This window comes from Colossoma macropomum, unplaced genomic scaffold (assembly GCF_904425465.1).
Source record: "Colossoma macropomum unplaced genomic scaffold, Colossoma_macropomum, whole genome shotgun sequence".
NCBI lineage: Eukaryota > Metazoa > Chordata > Actinopteri > Characiformes > Serrasalmidae > Colossoma > Colossoma macropomum.
In genome coordinates, this window is record NW_023494793.1 from 11,364,234 (window position 1) to 11,385,371 (window position 21,138).

Sequence of the window (21,138 nt, forward strand, 5' to 3'; positions counted from 1 at the left end):
CTTTATTATCTGAGGTAAGAAAGAGCTTCAATATTATGAACAACTACACCTATCAGGGTTGCCTTTTTCATTCTCTGTGTGACATAAAATGTTTCATGTTCATTGTCAAAAGTCAGCACAGTCTAAAGAAACAACTAATTCAGTGACTGATACTTTAGAGCTCCAGGCCAGGGCCATTTGCTTTAATCCCAAAAAATGGCTCACATCAGCCCGGTTCTCTGTCATTTGCACTGGGTATGTGAAAAGGCGCTACAGAAACTGAAATTATTATTATTATCTGCATCTCTTTTTTACCCACAGCAATGTGAAGCTGTCACTGAGGCCTGACTAGGCTGTTATCACAATGCTACGAAGTGTCAGGGCGGAGCAGGAGCTCAATGAAAGGCGCCACAACTGTCATAAGACTGAACTGTTCCTGCGAATCACATGACAGCCTGGGAACCTCCTGACTCTGTCCACGGAGTCGGCTCGCTTATTGCTGCCCGGAGAAGATGGCGGAAGACAGGGAGCCTCCACCGCTGGGAGACGCGGCTCAGACGGACTTTAGAGAAGTGGAGGACGGAGAAGACCTTTTTGTTAGCACCGTTTCCACAATAGAGCAGGTAAGAACTGGACAGGCGAGCTGGCTGCTCAGACCCTCAGCTAGCTTAGCATAGCCGTCGCGCTCACTAAGCCAACAAGACACGGCGAAGCGTGCTTTAGAAACTCTCCCTGCAGCCGGAGAGTCGAGGTTCACCGCGGATTTCCTGATTTCTTCACTCTGCAAGATGGAGTTTGTGAAACCACAGATTAGTCAACAACATTTCATTGAAATGCAATGAAACCCACGGATATTTCTTAGTGCGCATGCGTGGGCCTCGTTGGTCAACATCAACTCTGCAATCGGTTAACGCAGAATCGCCAAAAAAATCCAAGTAGGTGTCACGTCGACAGACAGCTTTTAGCGCAGATGAGGATTAAAAGATAAATAAATAAGATACACCACATAAATATAATTGTGTTATTTATATATACCATTGAAAACAGACATTTTATGAACAGCCTTTTTGCAAATATATTAAGAAAGTAACTTAAGTTCTAAACAATCTATGCTAATGTGCTAACGTTTAGTTTTAGATTAACTCTTAACCCTTTATGGGGGACTAAACGTTTACAAATGGCGTATGATATCTAGAAAAAGAGCTGCTAGCTGCTTAAAAGAAGCTTTTGGCTGCCACACAAATTCATCACTTGTCTTCTAATTTATGCTTTGGTGCAGTTCAAAGAAAACAGTAGTACACTTTAATCCACTGTGGCTGATTTCTGTAGCAGTATGTTGTAAGCCTGCTTTGCCCATTCGTACATTTCAGTGTAGTTTCTTAAAGGGCCATACAATTGAAAACCAGAATTTTACTTTTTAAGTTGTGTTTCCAAATAAAATAGTTTGATGTGATATGCCAACATTGTTATCGAGTTTCCAAAGTGTGTTGTTCACTCCCCTTAGTCCATATTTGAAAATTAAGCTGCAAAAACAACCTGTTGTTGAGATCAAAAAACCCAGTCCATTCGAGTATATCCACCTATTTGGCCTATGACTATATAGTTCCACACATTCACACTGAAGTTATAAGGAGTGTTTTAGTTTGGATTGCTTTTTGAATGAGGTGCAGTGCAGAGGAGCCAATCATAACAGGTGATTTACATGTATCGGCCTATCAGTCTTGAAGGCACAGTAACAAAAAACAGGTTGTTTAATTGTAAGGGATGAAGAGCGGTTGGAAAATGGTCATGTAGAAAAGAGTTCTGACTGTTGTTGGAACATAAAAAAACACACAAACATCACAGGTGGAGCTCAAGTACAAGAAGCACTGTTTAATCAGATGACTGCACCACCTAAAGCATGTGACAGCCATCCAGCTAAGCTGATCTAGGTTGCCAGTTGTTTTTTATTTTTGTCATCTCAGCAGTTCTGGAGCAGAGAAATGGGAAAAGGAAGGAAAAGGAGGCAGGGAAGCTCAGAGGTGTCTTCTCATTTCACCTACTGTTACCCCTCCTGTTAAGAAAATCATATGTTTTGCTTGTGAGCGCTTCGTCATAGGCAATGTTTACAGCAACAAAGCTGTGTCTGTCAATTACACTGCTGGAAAGTAAAGTGTGAACATTAACTGACCTCTGACATTGTTTTATGTAATTGGCTACAACAGAGCTTGTGAGGCAAAGGGTGAATAGGACTGTGACTACTTATTAACCCATTTGTACCCATATTTTAAGTTTTAAATTTGGTCCATGTGTTCTGTGAGCTTGCTTCAGCACAAATCTGAAGGGTTTTTCAAATCGATCAAACTGTGTGGCTACCAAGTACACTTCCTCATGTTTAATGTAGTACTTTGGTCACATGGGTATACTGATGTTAAAGAGGAATTCTAGAGATTTTTCAAAAGTTTTGTATACTTAATTCATTATGTTAGATATAAGTAATTCACAATGGTTGGATGTGAAACACTCCATTCTAGAGAAATTATCGAGTCAGAATTGTTCACGGTGATGGTGATGGGAACCAGACATCTGAAGCTCCCTCACAGAAAGTTATTACATGAAATAATTACAGTGTGCTGTGTGAGGCCTGAGACACTTTTACATTGTAAAACTTATTTTTTAAAGCACATTCCTGTCATGCAGGACATTGTGAGGCAAAATACTCCCCAAAGAAAACTTTATTTTTCAGATTTACTATTGTTCCATTTTCCACATTACACATAAAAAGACAAACACATGTACGTTCACTGGTTGTTGTTAATAGTACATAAAATGGCTATATTTGTGTTGTAGACATTGCGAAGAGTTTGGAGTCAGCAAGTTTCTCTACAACCATCTCACATCAAACCACTTTGAATGACTTTGCTGACATATCAACAATTCAATTATGCAGAAATTGGTGGAATTCCTATTTAGCAAAACTACTGAAAATCCAGGTTTGGTTGTTAATACAAGTATGAAAATTAGATATATTAAAAAAATGAAATATTGGTTATTTATCTAAAGTATAACTATACCTTGGATCATCACTCTAGACCCATTTGGGATGAGTTCTGTGACATTTTCCTTATATTTAATGTTGTTGTGGGGTATGAATGGGCTATCTGCATGGTTTATACGTTTTCCTCAACTCAAGTCAGTGTTGCGTATTATTCTCAGAAATGCATCCTGTTAAGTTTGACTTGTGGTTTTTGACGAGTTTCAGCAGAATGCATTGTCAGCTGTTATTCCAGAAGGTTTGATGAATTCAGGGTCACTGAGATTCCACAATATCTCTTTCGGCTTGTGCTGAATGTTTAGAGGAAGCAGCTTGTTCCCTCTTCCTTCACAGCTCTGGAATGTTTTTCATGACCTAAAAACACCTTGCTAGTCATATAAAACAACCAGAAATAACAATGAAATGATGTAGCGTACAGAGCAGACTGAAGCTTGCTATAAAGGCCCCCTTAATGTCTGCCAGGCAGCACAGCAGTAGGGTATTATTTGAAGTCCATATCAAAGCCATCTGATATTCGAACAGAGCGTATAAGTAGACTGCTTGGCTAATTACGCTCTGTTCTCCTTGAGCCAACCTCCAGAGCATATCTAAATACAGTCTGTATGTTGACCACTGTGTTGAAAGCTGGTTTGCAGTTGCTTCTTTGTGAGTAATGAAAAGGTTTTGAGCATTTGCATCAACTAATGAGCAGCTAATTTGTTGCCTGTAATGTCACACAATGCAAGTGAACAGGAGGAGATTTATCATAGATTACTTTCATCCATCCACATTTTGTCTGTCTACTTTGCTTTCAGCTCAGCCCAACGTCCCCGGAGCCGGCCAGTTTGCCTGCAGAAGACATCAGCACTAACTCCAACGGACCCAAACAAGAAATATTATTAGACGATGACCAGGAGGACCTTTTTGCTGGTGTGTAATTTGTGGTTGAACATTATGTTTTTGGAGGGATGTTAGTTGGGTTGAGGTTCCAAGTCTTAGCATGAGCATAGAAGAAGTAGAATGAATATGTCAAGATGATGAGATGATATTAATACAGCATCTCATGTAATGGGCACATAATTAAGTGATTAAGATGTCAACAAAGTCATTCAGAGTGGTTTGATGTGAAATGTTCTGTTTTACAGAAACTTCCTGAGTCGGAATTGTTAGAGTGGTGGTGATCGGAACTGGGCTTCTGAAGAGTTTAATGTCTCTAAAAGCTCTCTCACAGAAAACCATTGCATGAAATGGTTACAAATATGTTGCCTGAGGCCTGAGATGTGGTTTTACTGTAGTTCTAAAAGAAGGTTTTGGTCTAAAATGTATGTTATAATACATGCAGTGTGTCGTGTGGAAACTCATTCAGAAAATGACTCTAAAGAAAACTACTTTTTTCTCTATTTTACTATTATTGACATTACATATGTAAACTGAGATGTGTAAATTCACTGGTCGTTTTGAAAAATACATAAATTGGCTATATTTACGTTGTAGACATTATGACCCCTGTCACCACCACTGTAAAGAAATCTGAGTCAGTGAGTTTCTCTATAATGAACCATTTCATTGTAAGCCACTCTGAATGACTTTGATTACATTTTAACCATTGAATTATGTAGATATTTTGAAAAATTGGTGGAATTCCCCTTTAATCAACATTATAGCTGCACAGTATGTTGTCTATTGTGTGTTATTATGATATTGGTCTTTACGATATCACAGAAGAATACAATATGCAAATGAGCTAGCAAATTACTTTTGTTAGTTTGTTAGGTGTAGTTAGTTTGACTGTGCTACAGTCAGCAAAAGTTTGAATGCTTCCAGTCAAATTATATGCTTTGTTTATTTTGAAAGAAAATAAGCTAACACATCTTTTACATGGAACAAATTGTTTATGCTCTTTTTTCTGCAATTTTAATGCACATTTTATCATAGTAAAAGAAAGTAAGAAAGTAAAACATTTAACTATAAAATATGCCAACTTTTGCACACACTGGATTTTAGGTTTTATTTTTGTCAATATGTTAAAGTCAGCAAATAAACTGTAGTTGCACATTTAAAAATTAATTTATTTTCACATAGAAAATAAAACAAAAGAACATGTAATTTGAACAAAGGGCGCCCAAACTTTTACATATGACTATGAGCATTCTGAGTAATCTCCGATGCTCCAAATCATGCATGTGATCCAGCGAAATGTAAATCAATTTGGTCTAATTAATGCAGGCTTTTGTATTATTCTCTCACATTAAAGGTTCACTACTATGTTTTAATATATTGCAAGATAGTGTGTTGCTTTGGTCATATCATGTGGCTGTAATCTAATTGCTGGTTGTATCTGATCTGCTTTATTCTCATATCACCGAAGAAGCTACGGAGGAGGTGTCGCTGGACAGTCCAGAGAGGGAGCCCATTCTGTCCGATGGCCCATCTCCTGCCATCACTCCAGTCACTCCCACTGTCATAATCACTCCAAGAGTCGATGCCTCTATGTTTGACAGATCTCTTGATGAGGTAAAGCAGGTTTCCATCTTCTTATAATGTAATATTGTAGAGTTGGTTTAGACGACGTAAGTGTTTAATAGCAACATGCAGGACTGGGAGTTGAAATTCAATAGCATTGTGGTTCTGACTGAATAACTTCAATACCAAGTATGGAAAAAAATCTGTTGTTCCGAATTCCATGTTTCAGTACCTAAGTAGTCAGTCTTAGCATCCATGAACATGTTTGTTCCAAAATCTAGGCTGCTGATTGGCTGTCTGTATGCATGTTAGTAACAGCGCTTCTTGATTACTCTTAATTAGTCTGCAGTCTGTTACAATTAGTACATATCAGTATAATCAGTATATATATCAGCGCACTCATTTAGGCTTTAAGCCAAAAGAAGGTATTGAAGTAAACATCGTTCAGGAATTGGCATCAATATTTGTATGGATATCAACTTTTATTTATTTATTTGATACTGTGATACGAGCCCTAGTTACTGGCCATACTAAGTAATACTAAATGAAATTTTAACTAGAGATGGTATGGTATTGATGGGTATCAATATCGGGCCACTATCAGCAGAAAATGCTGAATTGGATATCATAAAAACAGAGCTCATTCTAAAGCATAGTTTTTAAAAAAAGAAAAATCGGATAAATATTGGCCGATACTCAAAATTTTAGTATTGTTATCGGAAAAGGAAAAGAATGGTATTGTGCATCTGAGGATGTAAACGAATTATCTACTGTTGTCATTATATCTTCATCAGTAAAATGTTGAATTTGTGACCCAAACATTGAGCCTGTGCATGTGACATTAGTGTGTGAAGACATATGACGTGGTCTGAAAAACTCCCTCAGTAATGCTACTTTAGCAAAAAAAATCTTACATGGTGCAGATTTAAATTAGCGTCCGTCTCATTTTCTATTATGTCTTAGGTGTAAAATGAAGGTACTGGGGATCAAAAACTAGATTCAATAATGTTATTCATGTTAATTTTCCTTTTGTTTGCTAACACAAATTAGGAAATAGCTGAATTGATCATAATTGTTATAACTACCCCTCATAATTATTAAACTAATAAATAATAAAATGCAGTGATACATGAACTGTCTACTAGCTACAAACACTTCAGAGCTTGCGGTTTGTTGTTATTGTGCATTAAGAGCTGACTGTATTTCTCTTGCTATTCAAAACTCGCCATCCAGCAAAGCTTTTAATGTTCATATTTAAGAGTTTGTGTGATGTGCTTTCATGATTTCAGAACAAAGGAAAGGCTACAGTTCATTCTTGTTTTAAATTGAACTGGAAAGCAGAGTGCTCTGTTCCACTGGGTGCAGTAAAGCAACAGAAAACAAGAGAAATTGCTACATATTCTTTTATTGATGCAGTTTTGAAGCACACAGGCAGGTTCAATAATCAGCGAGAGGAAAAGGTTATTTTTACTCCACCGAGCCTCTAAGATAACACTGTGTTTACTATCTTTGGACTGAGTGCCAAATTAAACTAGAAGTACATTTTTTGGTACATTATTTCATCACTGTAGCACGAGTGTAGCTCAGACTCTTTCAGCAGATTTGTGTCGAGTCTGCAGACTCGTTTCCTATTCCTAATTCCTGTTGAGGTGCAGACTCATTTCCTAGTAAACTGCTTCGTGTTTTACAGGATGAAGAAGCTGAGGAAAATGGGGACACCTTTGATATGCAGATAACAGTATCCGATCCAGAGAAAGTCGGTGAGTTTAGATGAGCATTTGAGTTTGAACATTCTCTGTGTTCTTGTGCTGTAATGTTTTTGAAGGGAGCCTTTTGGCATCTGGAGAGCCTTTCATCTCCTGTGAGTGGTCTGTATGGGTAGCTCTTTTGCAGGAGGTTGCAGTGTGGTGTAAAATCAATAGACCTTTTCAAATGTTATCAGGTGTAGGATTTGGACTCTAGCTCTCCGAGGAAAGGTGTGGGAATTGGGGCTTCATCTGCACATCACATAGCTCTGTTCGAGCCATAGCAAAAATAAAAGGAAGAAAAGACATTATAACTAACCATACATGCACAATAAATTAATTAACAATTAAAATATCCATATCCTACATTTTTCTTTACTATTTCATATTTATGAATTTATTTTATGTACTTCTTCCAGTATTCTTTCTTGTTAATGTTCCTTTAAGACTGATATACACCAATCAGCCATAACATTAAAACCACCTCCTTGTCCCTACACTCATTGTAGATTTTATCAGCTCCACTTACCATATAGGTGCAATTTGTAGTTCTGCAATTATAGACTGTAGCTTCTCTGCATTCTTTATCCCCGCTTTTACCCATGTTTTTCAATGGTCAGGACCCACACAGAGCATACAGTTTATTGGGTCGTGGATCATTATTAGCACTGCAGTGACACTGACGTGGTTGTGGCATGTTAGTTTGTGTTGCACTGGTACGAGTGGATCAGACACAGCACTCCCCACTGTGGTGTACATGCCCAATACTATTTGAATGCATTGTATAAACCAAGCAAAATCCTTTTTTATTATTACAAATAGACAAAATCCTTTTACTAGTAGGCTGACATTTTTGTTGCCGCATCAAATGTTTGCTCTCTCTTGTCCACTGAGCGAGGACCAGTGGGCTTAATATCTCGTTTAACTTCAGTGTATCATTCAGCCTTTCCAACTTTAGCAGTGGTTTTAATATTATGACTGGTCAGTGTACATATGTGCAAATATAGGTAATCTCACCTCATCTTGCAGTGTTGTTAAACATTCTGGGTTAAAACACTCCTTATAACTCCAACATCAATGGCTAAGGTACTGTAGGCTGAATTGGTGGATATGTGTACATTTGTCAGCATTTGTGACCTCAGAAAAGTAGTGAATTCAGAAAAGCCTGTTTTTGCAGCTTAATTTTTTTTTTATATAGACTGTATGGACTAGGTCATTGTAGTAGGTTAATAATGGGTTAAATGGGTTAATAATAAATTAATAACAATAATAAAGAATTATTAATTACTAGAATAATATGCCTTGGGTTCAACAGTAGTTAAAATAATGTAGTGGTTTTGATATATGTAGTCTACTTTTAGTATTGTAAGAACTGAAGGACTAATTGAAGTCTTGAAATCAATACCAGGAGCAAATAATGGGAAAGAATCAATTTCACAATTGAGCCTCATCCTCAGATGCTACCATTGTCTTGTGGAGAACAACAGAACATTTAGGGATGTTCCAAAATGCCTAAGGAAACATTTTCTTGATGATTTAGACTTTTTATTTTTTGTCTTTAAGGAGACGGAATGAATGCTTACATGGCATACAAGGTGACCACTAAGGTGAGAATGAACCCCTGAGTGCTAATAGTGGAGCAGCTGTTGTACGTAGCTTGTACCAAGACATGTTGTTTTCTTTCCTCTAGACATCCCTCAACCTCTTCAGCAGAAATGAGTTTTCTGTAAAAAGGAGGTTTAGTGATTTCCTGGGTTTGCATAGCAAATTAGCCTCCAAGTACATGCACATTGGGTACATAGTCCCTCCTGCACCGGAGAAAAGCATTGTGGGTAAGTGTGCCTTTTTCTTCTTCTCCACAGAAAAATGAAGAGTTTTTCCTTTGAACAAAAGCCTAACTTAATACAGCATGGGCTGGTTTCCCAGACCCAGATTAAGCCTAAGTGTAGACTAAAAACAATTTCCAATGGGGATTCACTACTCACACTACAATTTATTCCAAGCAGAGGCTTAATTCACGTCCGGGACACCTACCCTGTGTCTGTGTGGTCTGTAAAAGACTGTAGTTGACTGTAAATACCGTAGATTGTAATATTTAATCGAATATTTGCTTCACGTCTGCAGGAATGACCAAGGTCAAGGTTGGAAAAGAGGATTTATCATCTGCAGAATTTGTAGAGAAAAGAAGATCTGCCTTGGAAAGGTATTGTGGAAAAGACAAATCACATCTATCTAGATCGGCAGATAATTGTTGAAAAAACATTTATTGGTGTCAAACAGATGTTTAGATTTGACTGATATTTCAATACGATATTTAAAGACGTATTTATTGTACTCTGAAAGAGCCCCTCTGTTTACGTGACTCTGGGCTACTGACCTGAAATATCTCCATTTTATTCATTTTACTGAGTTTGTTGTATTTGTCTCTTTATGCTAATTTAGGAAGATTTACTATAGTGTCTAGATTTAGTCTGTATCAGCATCAGCATTGCCCTCAATGATACACTTACAGTTAGCATTTTTCATGATCTTAAAACATTTTGGTCTAAAGGCTCATGCTTAAAAGGGTCTAAGAAAAATGCAAAATGTCTTAGATTCAAAAAGTTCTATTTATTTATTTATTTATTTACTTACTTATTTATATTGTGCCCCCAACAATCGAAGAAAAATGTCTAACAAAGAAAAGTTATCTGAAGTATATTGAAGAAATATCAAAGATTCTGCACTACATTTGTGACATTGTCCTTGCTAAGGCCTTTGCACGAAAAAACGTTAATTCCATCGACGTATCAGAGGCTTTTGTGCAAACTTGTGAAGTCAGTTTGAGTGCCCAATATCTTTGAAACATACCAAATACTAAGAAATTCTGAAATTCATGTAAACATTTCAAATGTTTTACTTCTCACTCAAACTGTTATCATTGCTGGTAATATAATTTGTAATGACAAATTGTTTTATTAATTAGAAAAGAATGCAAAATGGAGGCATTTTCAGACTTTTGGACCCCAGCAGTATCTGTGATTTGTTTAACACATTTTTGGTCTCTGCACGAGTCCGTATGTGTTATGCCATGATGTCTTCACTATTTTTGTCATAGTAAAAATAAGGACACTCTTTGACTGATAGCGTATATACAAAGAATAATTTAATTGAATAATAATTAATTAATGGTTTCGTTCAATTCTGACCACTATCTTTTATCCCCTTTGTTTTTCCATTTGTTGGTTTTGTTATGATTGGGTAAAAAAAAAAAGTCTCTGTTTAGCTGTTAGTCTCTTCCTTGCCAGTGCGTCTGGCTTTGGCTGAAACTGGACAAAAACGATTCAAGTGGAAAGAGCATTCTTGTTCCGGTCTTTTGTGGATGAAAGGTTAACCAACAAGTATTAGATAAATAATTATCACTGAACTCAGGAGGGTTTCATGCTGTCAGTGTAAGCAGGCTTCTCCCGAGCTTTCGCGTTCCCATCTCTCGCACATTCTGTACGTGGCTGATTTGCTGCTGTACTCCTGGTTTTTGCGCTGCCTGATGAATCGAATAAAAATTAACGTTAAGCGAGGCGCTGACATTTCTCTGCCCTTTTTATCTGCTCATTGATTGACGTGAAGGTCAGCGGCTTGGATGGGGGCCCCGGATGTCAGCTTATAGACTTCATCCATTGAAGAACTGAATCTTGATGGCAGCCCTTAATATAGGAGTGGCCTGCGTAGGATGTTTAATGCATCGAAAAAGAGTTTTATAGTTTGTGTAGTGTGAAGTTTTATACTGAAGAAAATGTTTTTTAGAAGTGTTACTTTTTATAGGTCATTGATTCTGTTGACAGCTTCTTTTTTTGAAGAAGAAGAAGAGCCTGCTGTGATGAGCTTTCTCCATGTACTGGCTCTAAGATGAGATTTTTTCCCCTATATTTTCAAACAGATACCTGATGAGAACAGTGAACCATCCTGCTCTGGTGAAAGATCCTGATGTCATTCAGTTTCTGGAGAGCACAGAGGTAGTGTTCATGCTTCCTAACACATGCTTCTGTTGAAAAGTGAATTCTCTGCTCAGTTTTAGGTTTTATAAATGACTAAAATTTTTGCTACCGAAAATATTTGTCAGAAAATGTCGCTTTCAGTTTTTGGCCGGAAATTTTGACCATAAACAAGGCTAAAATATGTCCAAAATGAAGAATCAAAATGTAAGACTTAATAAATAGTTTGAATGGACATGGGAAATGGAGATTAAAAATGCTGCTTGTTTCCTACACGCTCATGTCTGGTCAGCATAGTTGCGTTCACACAGTTTGAGCGGCAGCAGATCAACGATGAAAGACTTCTTTGGGGTTCGTTTTTTGTGTGCTGAAGTTCGATTTCAATCAAGAATTTATTTTGGTGCATCACTCAATAAACAACAGATCCTAGCATCTTCCTCTTAGATCTCCAGCTGAAATATTTATAGGTAATGTCAATAACTTTCAGGCCATTTCTTAGGTTTTGCCACAATCCTGAGGAAAACTATATTAATGCAATTGTAACGCAAGCCCTCAATGATTCTATGGAGGCTAAACTGTCCGAGGGCAATTGAAAGCTATTTTTGCTTGTTGGCCCTCAGAGAGTTTTCTGGGGGCGAAATTGCATTAAATTGGATCCAGCATTGAAATGTATGGGAGTGGAGAAAACCCCAGGCTTCTCATGGTCCAGGCTTGGTGGAGAAGGTGGGGAAGGAGGGAGTGAAGCTCCCTGTGGGATTGGGTCCGGGCCCCGGCCTGTTAACCGGTTTGTTTGCCCTTATTTGTCATTTTATCCCAGCTGCCGCGAGCAGTTAGCACCCAGGCACTGAGTGGGGCCGGAATATTGAGGATGGTAAACAAAGCGGCCGACGCTGTCAACAAAATGACAATCAAGATGAATGAATCGGATGCGGTAAGGGGCTGATTTTTGGACTTGAATAATGAGACGAATTAATGAGCCACTCTCTGGCTTGAATCCTAAGATCCTTGCTCTAGTATGTGTGTGAGAGAGAGAGAGAGAGAGAGAGAGAGAGGGAGAGAAAGTGCTGTGGCGTGGAGGCATATATGTCCTACCCCTTCTGTGTACTTAGGGTATACTGTAGACCTTTTATGTACATTTAGAATTACATACATACATTCATTATACATTAAGTGTAGGAGTGGGCAATATGACAATATTCCTTGCTATACAAGTGAACTATATCATAATATGTCACAATATGCTTTTTTCTGAGCAGACTGTGGATATCATCAGTGCTTAAGGAATACTGACCAACTGCATGTGCCATTATAACGAGCACATAATTCGTCCTGTTTGGTTGGATTTAGTGCATTGCAGTGTATGAAATGAAATAATTTTATTCATAGTCATAAGACATGGCACCAATTTGTCTCTTCCAACTTGGATGATAGATGTTAGAAAAAATTGTATCATTATGTATCGTGAAATTAAATTTTTGCCATTTGGTGTATTTTGTAGCTTGTATAGTTCTTTGCTGTTATGTTCATCGTGTCTGACAGTTTTTTTATTGTGTAGTTTGTTTTAGTTTCATGTTTTCTTTCCAATGTTATTGTTAAAGCTTTGTGTTGACATTTTCTCTGTATAAAGTGGTTTGAGGAGAAACAACAGCAGTTTGAGAACCTTGACATCCAGCTCAGAAAACTACATGCTAGTGTGGAGTCATTGGTGTGTCACAGGAAAGGTAAAGTTGTTTTTCAGCTTGATCTGTGAGATGTAACGGGAAATAACACCAGTTGTAAGAGCTAAGAAATAAGGTTGACAGAGTTGTTCCACTATATACATGAACTGTATTTACAAGATACATCTAAACAAACTGTATGGTTACATGCTTGTCATTATGTATGGCATATCTGAATACATGCATCATAATTTAGTGTTACAGTGAAGTGGACATAAGTTCACTTTTGGGACTGAACAATTTGTCAGGTGGCTGATAATATGAGCTGCTATCGAAGACCTGCAGTTTTACTGGTGTTGCCGATAACATGTTGGTAATTAGCAGCTTTTTTTAGTCACAGCGTTGCGTCTGGATCATCAGGATCTTTAAGATGATTGGAGAAAACCTTAGGTAGCTATTCCACAGGGATAAACAACACGAGTCACCTCAGGCTTAAACATATGACAGCAATACAGGCTGAACTGGTAAATCTGAACACAAAATATCCTTGTGATTAGTAAAACAGAAACATGTAACATGCATCCAAACTTAAAATTTAAGAACATAGTAGACACAAAAACCTGTGCTCTGAAGAGATCTAAGAGATCTATGTAAAAATAAGAAAATATAAAAAAGTAAACAGAAACCAAACCTGATAATCGCCTCCAGTGCTACAAGATTTAGCACTATTATTCATTAATTAATTAATAAATAATAATAATAATAAGAAGAAGAAGAAGGATGAGAAGAACTTTTAAGATTGCAAGTTTCTGCTTTTTGAGTTAAGGAAGTGTGACAGTTGAGAACTGACAATCATATATATATATATATATATATATATATATATATATATATATATATATATATATATATATATATATATATATATATATATATACATACACGTTGCTAAAACACTGTTTAACAAACCACTAAGTAGAAAGTACAAAATTAAAATGTAAAATATAAATATAAAATATTTTTAATAAAATTAAATAAATAATAATTTTTTTTTTTTTTAATTCCTTCATATCAGTATCGGTACCGGCTACAAAAATTCCATATTGTTTGGGTCCTATTTCACTTGGGTGTTATATCTAGGATGACCAGAGATCCCATCTTTCAGCTTTAATTATCCTAACTTGTTTAAAATAAAATAAAGAAAGAAAAATTCTGTTCTGTATTTCAGTTACACTTGTTTTGCTGGAACATTGCACACAATACACACATGATTATACGTCATAATATTAATTATATCAACTCTTTGTAATATGGAGAATTTGAGGTTATTGGCTAGATTAAATCATTTAAAGGCTTTCTGTCTTTATTGGTATGTCAGAAAAGTAGCCTGGTGTTGCTGTCAATATTTGACCATGTTAAAATGGATAGGTGCGTATACCACCTCCTCATGTTAAAGAAGGCGTATAAAACCTTGCATTCTTGTTTTTGTTTTTTACTATCAGCCGTTTATAATACGTTAAAATTTCATGTTGAATGGAGCAATAGAAATGCTCCACATTTACTTGGAAAAACATCCTATTCCATTAACTACCATTCAAAGTAATAATTGTTGTCTTTCTCCTGTAAAGTTACATTTTAGAGATGTGAGGTTTTGTGGTAACAACGACAATACCTAGTTATGACCTCCACCATCCTCCTGTACATTCTACCTCATATTAGACCATGTAATATCTGGCCATCCTATTTATATTCCATGTGAAGCAGCAGTTATTTTAGCTTATAGAAGTAGTACACAATGGTATTATCATTATACTATATTATTGGTAGTACTGATTGGTAGTATCATCACCATGCAGTTTGAGTCTCTCCACCTGTCTGCAGAGTTATCAGTGAACACTGCGTCTTTCGCAAAGAGTGCTGCTATGCTGGGAAACTCTGAGGACCACACAGCTCTGTCACGGGCCCTGTCACAGCTGGCTGAGGTGGAGGAGAAGATTGATCAGTTGCATCATGAACAGGCCTACGCTGACTTCTACCTGTTTTCAGAGCTGCTGGGGGACTATGTACGCCTCATCACTGCTGTCAAGGTGAGCAGGTTTCATACTTCCAGTGTCAATGACTTTGGGAAGCTTGATGAAACTTGCGTGTTGATTATTTATGTTGATGTGTTCAGACATATGCATAGTCATTTCTGTGGGGGCACAAGGGGGGAAAAAGGGGTAACATGAACATGTCTCAGATAAAACCGAATGTAGTATTTGGAGTTTTCCTAAGCACTACAGTTTCTGGCTATGACTAGATTTGAACCCCTGTGGCTAGCATGCAAAGCTGTGGCGTGTGACTCACTACACTATTTAATCACAACATTACTTTATTTAAAAGCTCCAGAGTCTCGTATAAACCATATATACATGGCGTAGAAAGTTATTAACACACCCTATTGCTGACATTGTTTGGTTCTTTTTCAAAATGACCACACTGTGCAATGTGATACTTTCCTTAAGAGATTATCAGTGCACCAGAGGGGGTGCCAAAGAGCTATGAACCTCACAGAACCCAAGCAGAACCACACGCACTGTTCACAGGATGATGCTAAGCCTCACTTTACTGAAACATGTCTTGAAGAATGGCGATATAAAGCAATATAAAATACAGTTATTATACACACCATCCAAGAGAGCATTCGCACAGTCTGAAAACAAAGGTGCAGAAAAAAATCAATATGTTGGACTTCTTGGCACAAACTGTAATATGTAGTGTGTATTGTCTGACACCAGTCAGGTGTTATGTTTAATTTTGCAGTGAAATTACATTGGATCTAGACTCTAGACTGTAGAAGGCCCTAGGCATCAAAACATTAGTAGTAACGTTTGCACTGGGGGTGAGGGGCTGTCAGATCTCTTCATGCATTAAGAAGGTTGGGGCCCACCTTGAATCAGTAACACAGACTGATTTTTATGACCAGTAACAACCAACTAACATATCCAATAAGGAAAAATACAATAAGCAACACACATTAGTTGTTTACTCTTTTTTATCATTGCTATAGCTGGCTCCAGACTTGGATCCAAGTGTCAGTGCATGATGATAAAACTGGATTATTTTCATAATTACATGTTGGTTTCGTTCACTGGTTTTCTTAGAAAAGGTCTCAGAAAATTCTATTAAAGCATTATCAAAAATGCGCTCCAAAGATCCGAACTTCATGACCCTATATAAACCTGACACTAAAGTCTCTTTATGCTGCTAGGGAGTGTTTGACCAGCGCATGAAAACATGGTCCAAATGGCAGGATGCCCAGGTCATGCTGCAGCGCAAGAGAGAGGCTGAAGCTAAGCTACAGTACGCCAACAAGCCGGATAAGCTCCAGCAGGCCAAGGATGAGATAAAGGAGGTAAAAAAACAACATATAATAAACATGTTTTATAAGTATGAGAAATAGCTCATCATATTAAATATTCAGCAGAAAGTAATGTAGATGGAATTTACATGAATTGGCCAAATTTTTTTCCATTTTGATACTTGCTAAGCCAAATATGCACCATAGATTTCTTTTAACCTCTATATGTCACAGAAGATGTGCCTCAGTCCCTGTAAAGTGTATGGCATAAAATAAGCCTCAGGCCCAAACGTCCAGTTGTTTTCAGCATCAACACTTGTTAGTGAGAGCCCTGGTGTTGATGTTGTTGATGAAGCATGCTGCCTTTTCTCTTGCGTTTGAGTCCATTCATGTCTCCTCAGAAGCCGCTGTTCCACTTGATGAGTTCATGAGTTATTGATTTCTTTAACCACAGAACATTATCAGCCTCTTTTAATTTTTGCATTTTCCCTGTCATGCCCCACAAAGGAGATTGAGGAGGTAGGACCCTTGGCTCTAGTTTTTTTATTTTTTATTTTTTTGCTTTCTCCCATCAGATGTGGTCCTTTAATACATATCGCATTGAATTAATGCATATCAGATCTTTCCATGCTGATAATGACTTATTCATTCTTTGCCATGCTTTCACATTTAAATGAAACATGAGCGTGAACCGGATATCAACTAACATGAACTTAAATCAGTGTAGGTTGATAATCTTTTGTTTTGTGTTGTCATTTTGGCTTTTATTTGGGAATTCTAACGTAGATAAATAGTTGCATCCTGTCATCCTGTTGTCTATCACAAAAAATATATAGTACATTGCGCTATTGTTCCAGTCTTACAAATGAGCTTCCATAGCAGAGAAAAATAAGATCCTCCAACATCTTTTTTTAATTTGGCCACTTTTATTTGACACTTTGGGCAGTGACCCTTATTGTGTAATTAGCAAGACATCTGCATAAAGGTACACCAAGTAAAACTGCTTTTTTTCATGCTTGTCACATAACTGGCTACATGACTCATCACATACAATAATATGAAATGTTCACTGCGGTAATATTTTGTCAAGCTCAAATAGACAATTATACTTGTTGTACCTTTGTATGTGTTGTTGTCAGTATAAGGGCATTTTTCATGCCATTCCTTTTTCTTTTGTCTTTTCTGTTCTCCTGTGAAGAGAGTTGAACAGAAGAATCACATTCTGAAACACACAGCACTTAAGACACACAGTCCACTATATCTGTCAGCATGATGGTTCTCTTGTCTGTTTGACTCTTCTTTTAGTGGGAGGCTAAAGTACAGCAGGGAGAGAGAGATTTTGAGCAGATATCTAAAAACATTCGCCGGGAAGTGGGAAGATTCGAGGTGAGTTGGCATGTCAGGGCTCCCTCAGTCCAAAAAATTTGTTGTTGACAAGATACACTATATATATATTTATTTATATATCCATCAATTCATCCTCTGCTGCATTATTATCCATACCAAACAAAAACTTGTGCGCACACATTTGTTATAGATATAAATACATGTGCAATATATGTGATGTTTTAAAATAAATGTGCTAAATACATTGTTTGTGCTTTTTTGAATATTTAAATGTATGCCAGTATATGAACATATACATATATTTCAGTATATTGACATGTTTACATATATGTCAAAAATATATTACAGACTTGCCACATATTTTGAAAAATAAATGGAAATACATATAATTCGCATATGAGTAGTGAATTTAACTAATGTGTGTGTGTGATCATGCATATGTAGTATTATAAAACAGATCCTAATATCTAACTGGCTGAGCTGTGTTCAGAGGCATTGTAAAATACTGGATATACACATGTATGACCTCCTCACAACGACTGATTTGTGTATTATTGCGCCAACTCAGTAAAAACCATTGTGTTGTTAGTGGACTGTTATGGTGCTCACATGGACCCCCAAATGTACTGATAGATAAAAGTAAAAACCTGGTTTTGTTTAAACGGAGAGGCTAATATATATTTTATTTATTTTTTAACAATTAGGCTAAAAGATATTAAACAGGCTTAAAGATGGCTAACAGGCTAAACCATTCCTCCATTGATATTCAGTGTTAGGCTTTGAATTGCAGTATTTACTGGATGATCCTCTGGTAATATGCAAAATAAATATGACTATAAAGAATGTCCTACTTGCTTTAAATAACCATGTTTTTGGTTAGATCTTTCTTAATATTACAATCTTAGTATTAAACCCAGAAAGAGAAAACAAATGTGGCACCATTAGCTTGATGCTAAAACAACAAAGGAAATTGCATAGAGGCGCTAATGCAAATGAGCTTTATCAACTACTTGGAAGTCAGTGGTTTTTAAACGCTGCTATATTATGATACTTTCATTGTTGTATGACAAAAAATAAAAGTAAATAAAATGATTGCAACATACAACGATGAGTGACTGAAGGTTTTTGTCCATCTTCAGGAGGCCATGGTTACTTAGAGATAGTATACTGTAAATGACTAGATTTCTTGATGGAAGTAGTTGTGTGATTTTTTTTTTTTATTAGTCATAAACTGTTTACTGAAAAATGGTGCATTTTCTCATTTTTATGTTGTCACTGTTTTATACAAATAAATAAGCCACTTTGTGTTGCAGTGATTTTACCACAGGTAAGAAGGTTTCAGAACATCCCTTACCCATGATAAAATCACAACACACATCCTCTTGTAGCTTATTTCAAACATTTTATGGTCATTATCATGTTCAGTTGCCTGACTTTCTGTTTCTCTTTACAGAAACAAAGAGTGAAGGACTTCAAAGTTGTCATCATCAAATATCTAGAGTCGCTAGTACATACGCAGCAGCAAGTATGCGTTCTTTACCATCATTATATACCATTTAAAGGGCGTGTATCATTAAAAAATGTTTTACCTTTTTAAACATTTAGAGTTATGGTGCTATGCAAACCTTGTTAAAGCTTCTAAATGTACCATACACTACATCCCTATAGTCTTTATATGGGAACTAAGCTGCAAAAAACAGCTTGTTCTGAGCTATTTTTATGATGTTCAGCGTACAGCAGTTTAGCTCCACCCATCAGTTAAAAGTTAGCAGTGTTTCAACCCAGACTGCTTTTTAAATAAGGCACAATACAGGACAGAACAAAGATCGTTTACATATAGTCTTAAAGGAGCAATAACAAAAAAAAATAATTTAAGGGATAAAGAGAGAGCTGGAAAATGGTCATGTAAAAGTTAACTATTATTATTATTATGTTTTTGGTTCGTAACCCCCCCACACATGTTAAAAGTGGATAATATAGTGGATAATATTATAGTTTCAGAATTAAAGCTCTGCATTTTTTCATCTTTTCAAATTCAACAGTTGAATTAATTCTCCTCTCTTGTTTTCCAGCTGATAAAATATTGGGAAGCATTCCTGCCTGAAGCCAAAGCTATTGCATAAGCTGTCAAACCCCTGCGCAGATGCAATGGGACTGATGATCACACTTTTTTTTTTTCTTTTAATGTACAGCATAAACACGCAAAAAAGGATGCACGGACTTAATGAACTTAAATACCACTCTAATAAAAACACTATGAATCTTTTAATTGCTTAGTCCCTACTTTTCACCTTTTTGGTGTATTAAGCAGAACACCTGCTTATTGTTTGTTCTTAAAGGGGAGGTTTGGGGCAGTGGTGAGAGAGATTGCGCTTCCTGCTTATTGAAACACTACTGCTCTGTCTTTTTAAGGTGTCCAAGCACCACAGTAGCTGTATCTCCTGTTCAGTGTTTAATTCTTGCCATTACTTGGACGTCAGTTTTCACAGATTGAAATCCATCAGATACTCTTTCCTCTATAGGCAATGATCCAGAAGGGGAGAGCCTTTGAGAGGAATGTGTTTTCATCTCTTTTTATTTTTACAATTTTATCCCTTACGTTTCTATCAAGTAAATGAATTGAGCATGTTTTGTGTGAAACATGAATCAGTTAAACTTTTTTCTTGTTCGCTCCTTTTCCACAATGTGCAGGGCTGTAGTGCTTGGACCCTGCTGCCGCATCTTGCAGCTATACACACATTTTATGCATATATATATATATATATATATATATATATATATATATATATATATATATATATATATATATATATATATATATAATTTTATTATTATTTTGCTTCTTAGCGTGACATTTTTGAATGTTGAAGTTGATTCTTTGTTTCAAAGCAATGTTATATCAGATTTTTTTAATTCATGAATTTTTTACGTTACATTCCTGTGCAACAATGCTGAAATTCTAATAAAGGAATGTACTTCAGTATTAAACATGTCCGATATTTAGTCATTCATGTTTTCGGTTTATACTTACTTCGTATACACTCTATGGCTAGAAATGTGTAGACACCCCTCCAAATTATTGAGTCTAAATGCTACACACTCATTGCAAACAGGGGTATAAAATTATGCAATAGCCATGCAATTGCCACAGACAAACTTTGGCAGTAGAAGGAGTTGTATAAAAACATGGCATTGTTATAGAATGCTATCTTTGCCACAAGTTAGTTTGTGAAATTTGTGTCCTGCTAGATCTGCCCCAGTCAACTGTAAGTGCTGTTATGGTGAAATGGAAGCGTCTAGGAACAACAGCACCTTAGCCCTGAAGCAGTAGACCACGCAAACTCACAGAGTGGGGCAGCTAAGTGTCTTCTGTTGCATGACTTGGTGCAGAGTTCCAAACTGCCTCTGGAAGCCACGCCAGCAAAAGAACAGTTTGTCAGGAGCTTCATGAACTGGGTTTCCCTGGCTGAGCACCTGCATACAAGCCTAAGATCATTAGGTGCAATGCCAAGCATTGGCTGGAATGGTGTAAAGCACAACACCTTTGGTCTCTGGAGCAAAGTAAACATGTTCTCTGGAGTGATTAATCGCGCTTCACTATCTGGTAGTCTAATGGATGAGT

At 36.7% G+C, this 21,138-nt stretch overlaps 1 protein-coding gene across 2 annotated transcripts; it reads left to right on the top strand.

Moving 5' to 3' along the window:
* The first annotated feature begins 410 nt into the window (after positions 1–410).
* Positions 411–19,785, top strand: snx2 (sorting nexin 2). 2 transcript variants are annotated; one of them, XM_036578479.1, is made up of 15 exons: positions 411–602; positions 3,808–3,922; positions 5,361–5,506; positions 7,146–7,215; positions 8,764–8,807; positions 8,891–9,032; positions 9,325–9,403; positions 11,117–11,192; positions 11,989–12,102; positions 12,799–12,892; positions 14,711–14,916; positions 16,080–16,223; positions 17,475–17,555; positions 18,970–19,041; positions 19,589–19,785. In XM_036578479.1, exons 1-15 carry the CDS (start codon positions 492–494, stop codon positions 19,637–19,639), a joined length of 1,545 nt encoding a protein of 514 aa, XP_036434372.1. In that variant the 5' UTR covers positions 411–491; the 3' UTR covers positions 19,640–19,785. The 2 variants fall into 2 exon arrangements, with proteins under 2 accessions (XP_036434372.1, XP_036434373.1); XM_036578480.1 differs by having other exon boundaries at positions 5,364–5,506.
* The last annotated feature ends 1,353 nt before the right edge of the window (positions 19,786–21,138 follow it).

Coding starts and splice junctions, on each gene's coding strand:
- snx2 (XM_036578479.1), top strand. CDS start 492: ATGGCGGAAGACAGGGAGCCTCCACCGCTGGGAGACGCGGCTCAGACG. Junction 8,808..8,890: donor CATACAAGGTGACCACTAAG/GTGAGAATGAAC, acceptor TCTTTCCTCTAG/ACATCCCTCAACCTCTTCAG. Junction 9,033..9,324: donor ACCGGAGAAAAGCATTGTGG/GTAAGTGTGCCT, acceptor TCACGTCTGCAG/GAATGACCAAGGTCAAGGTT.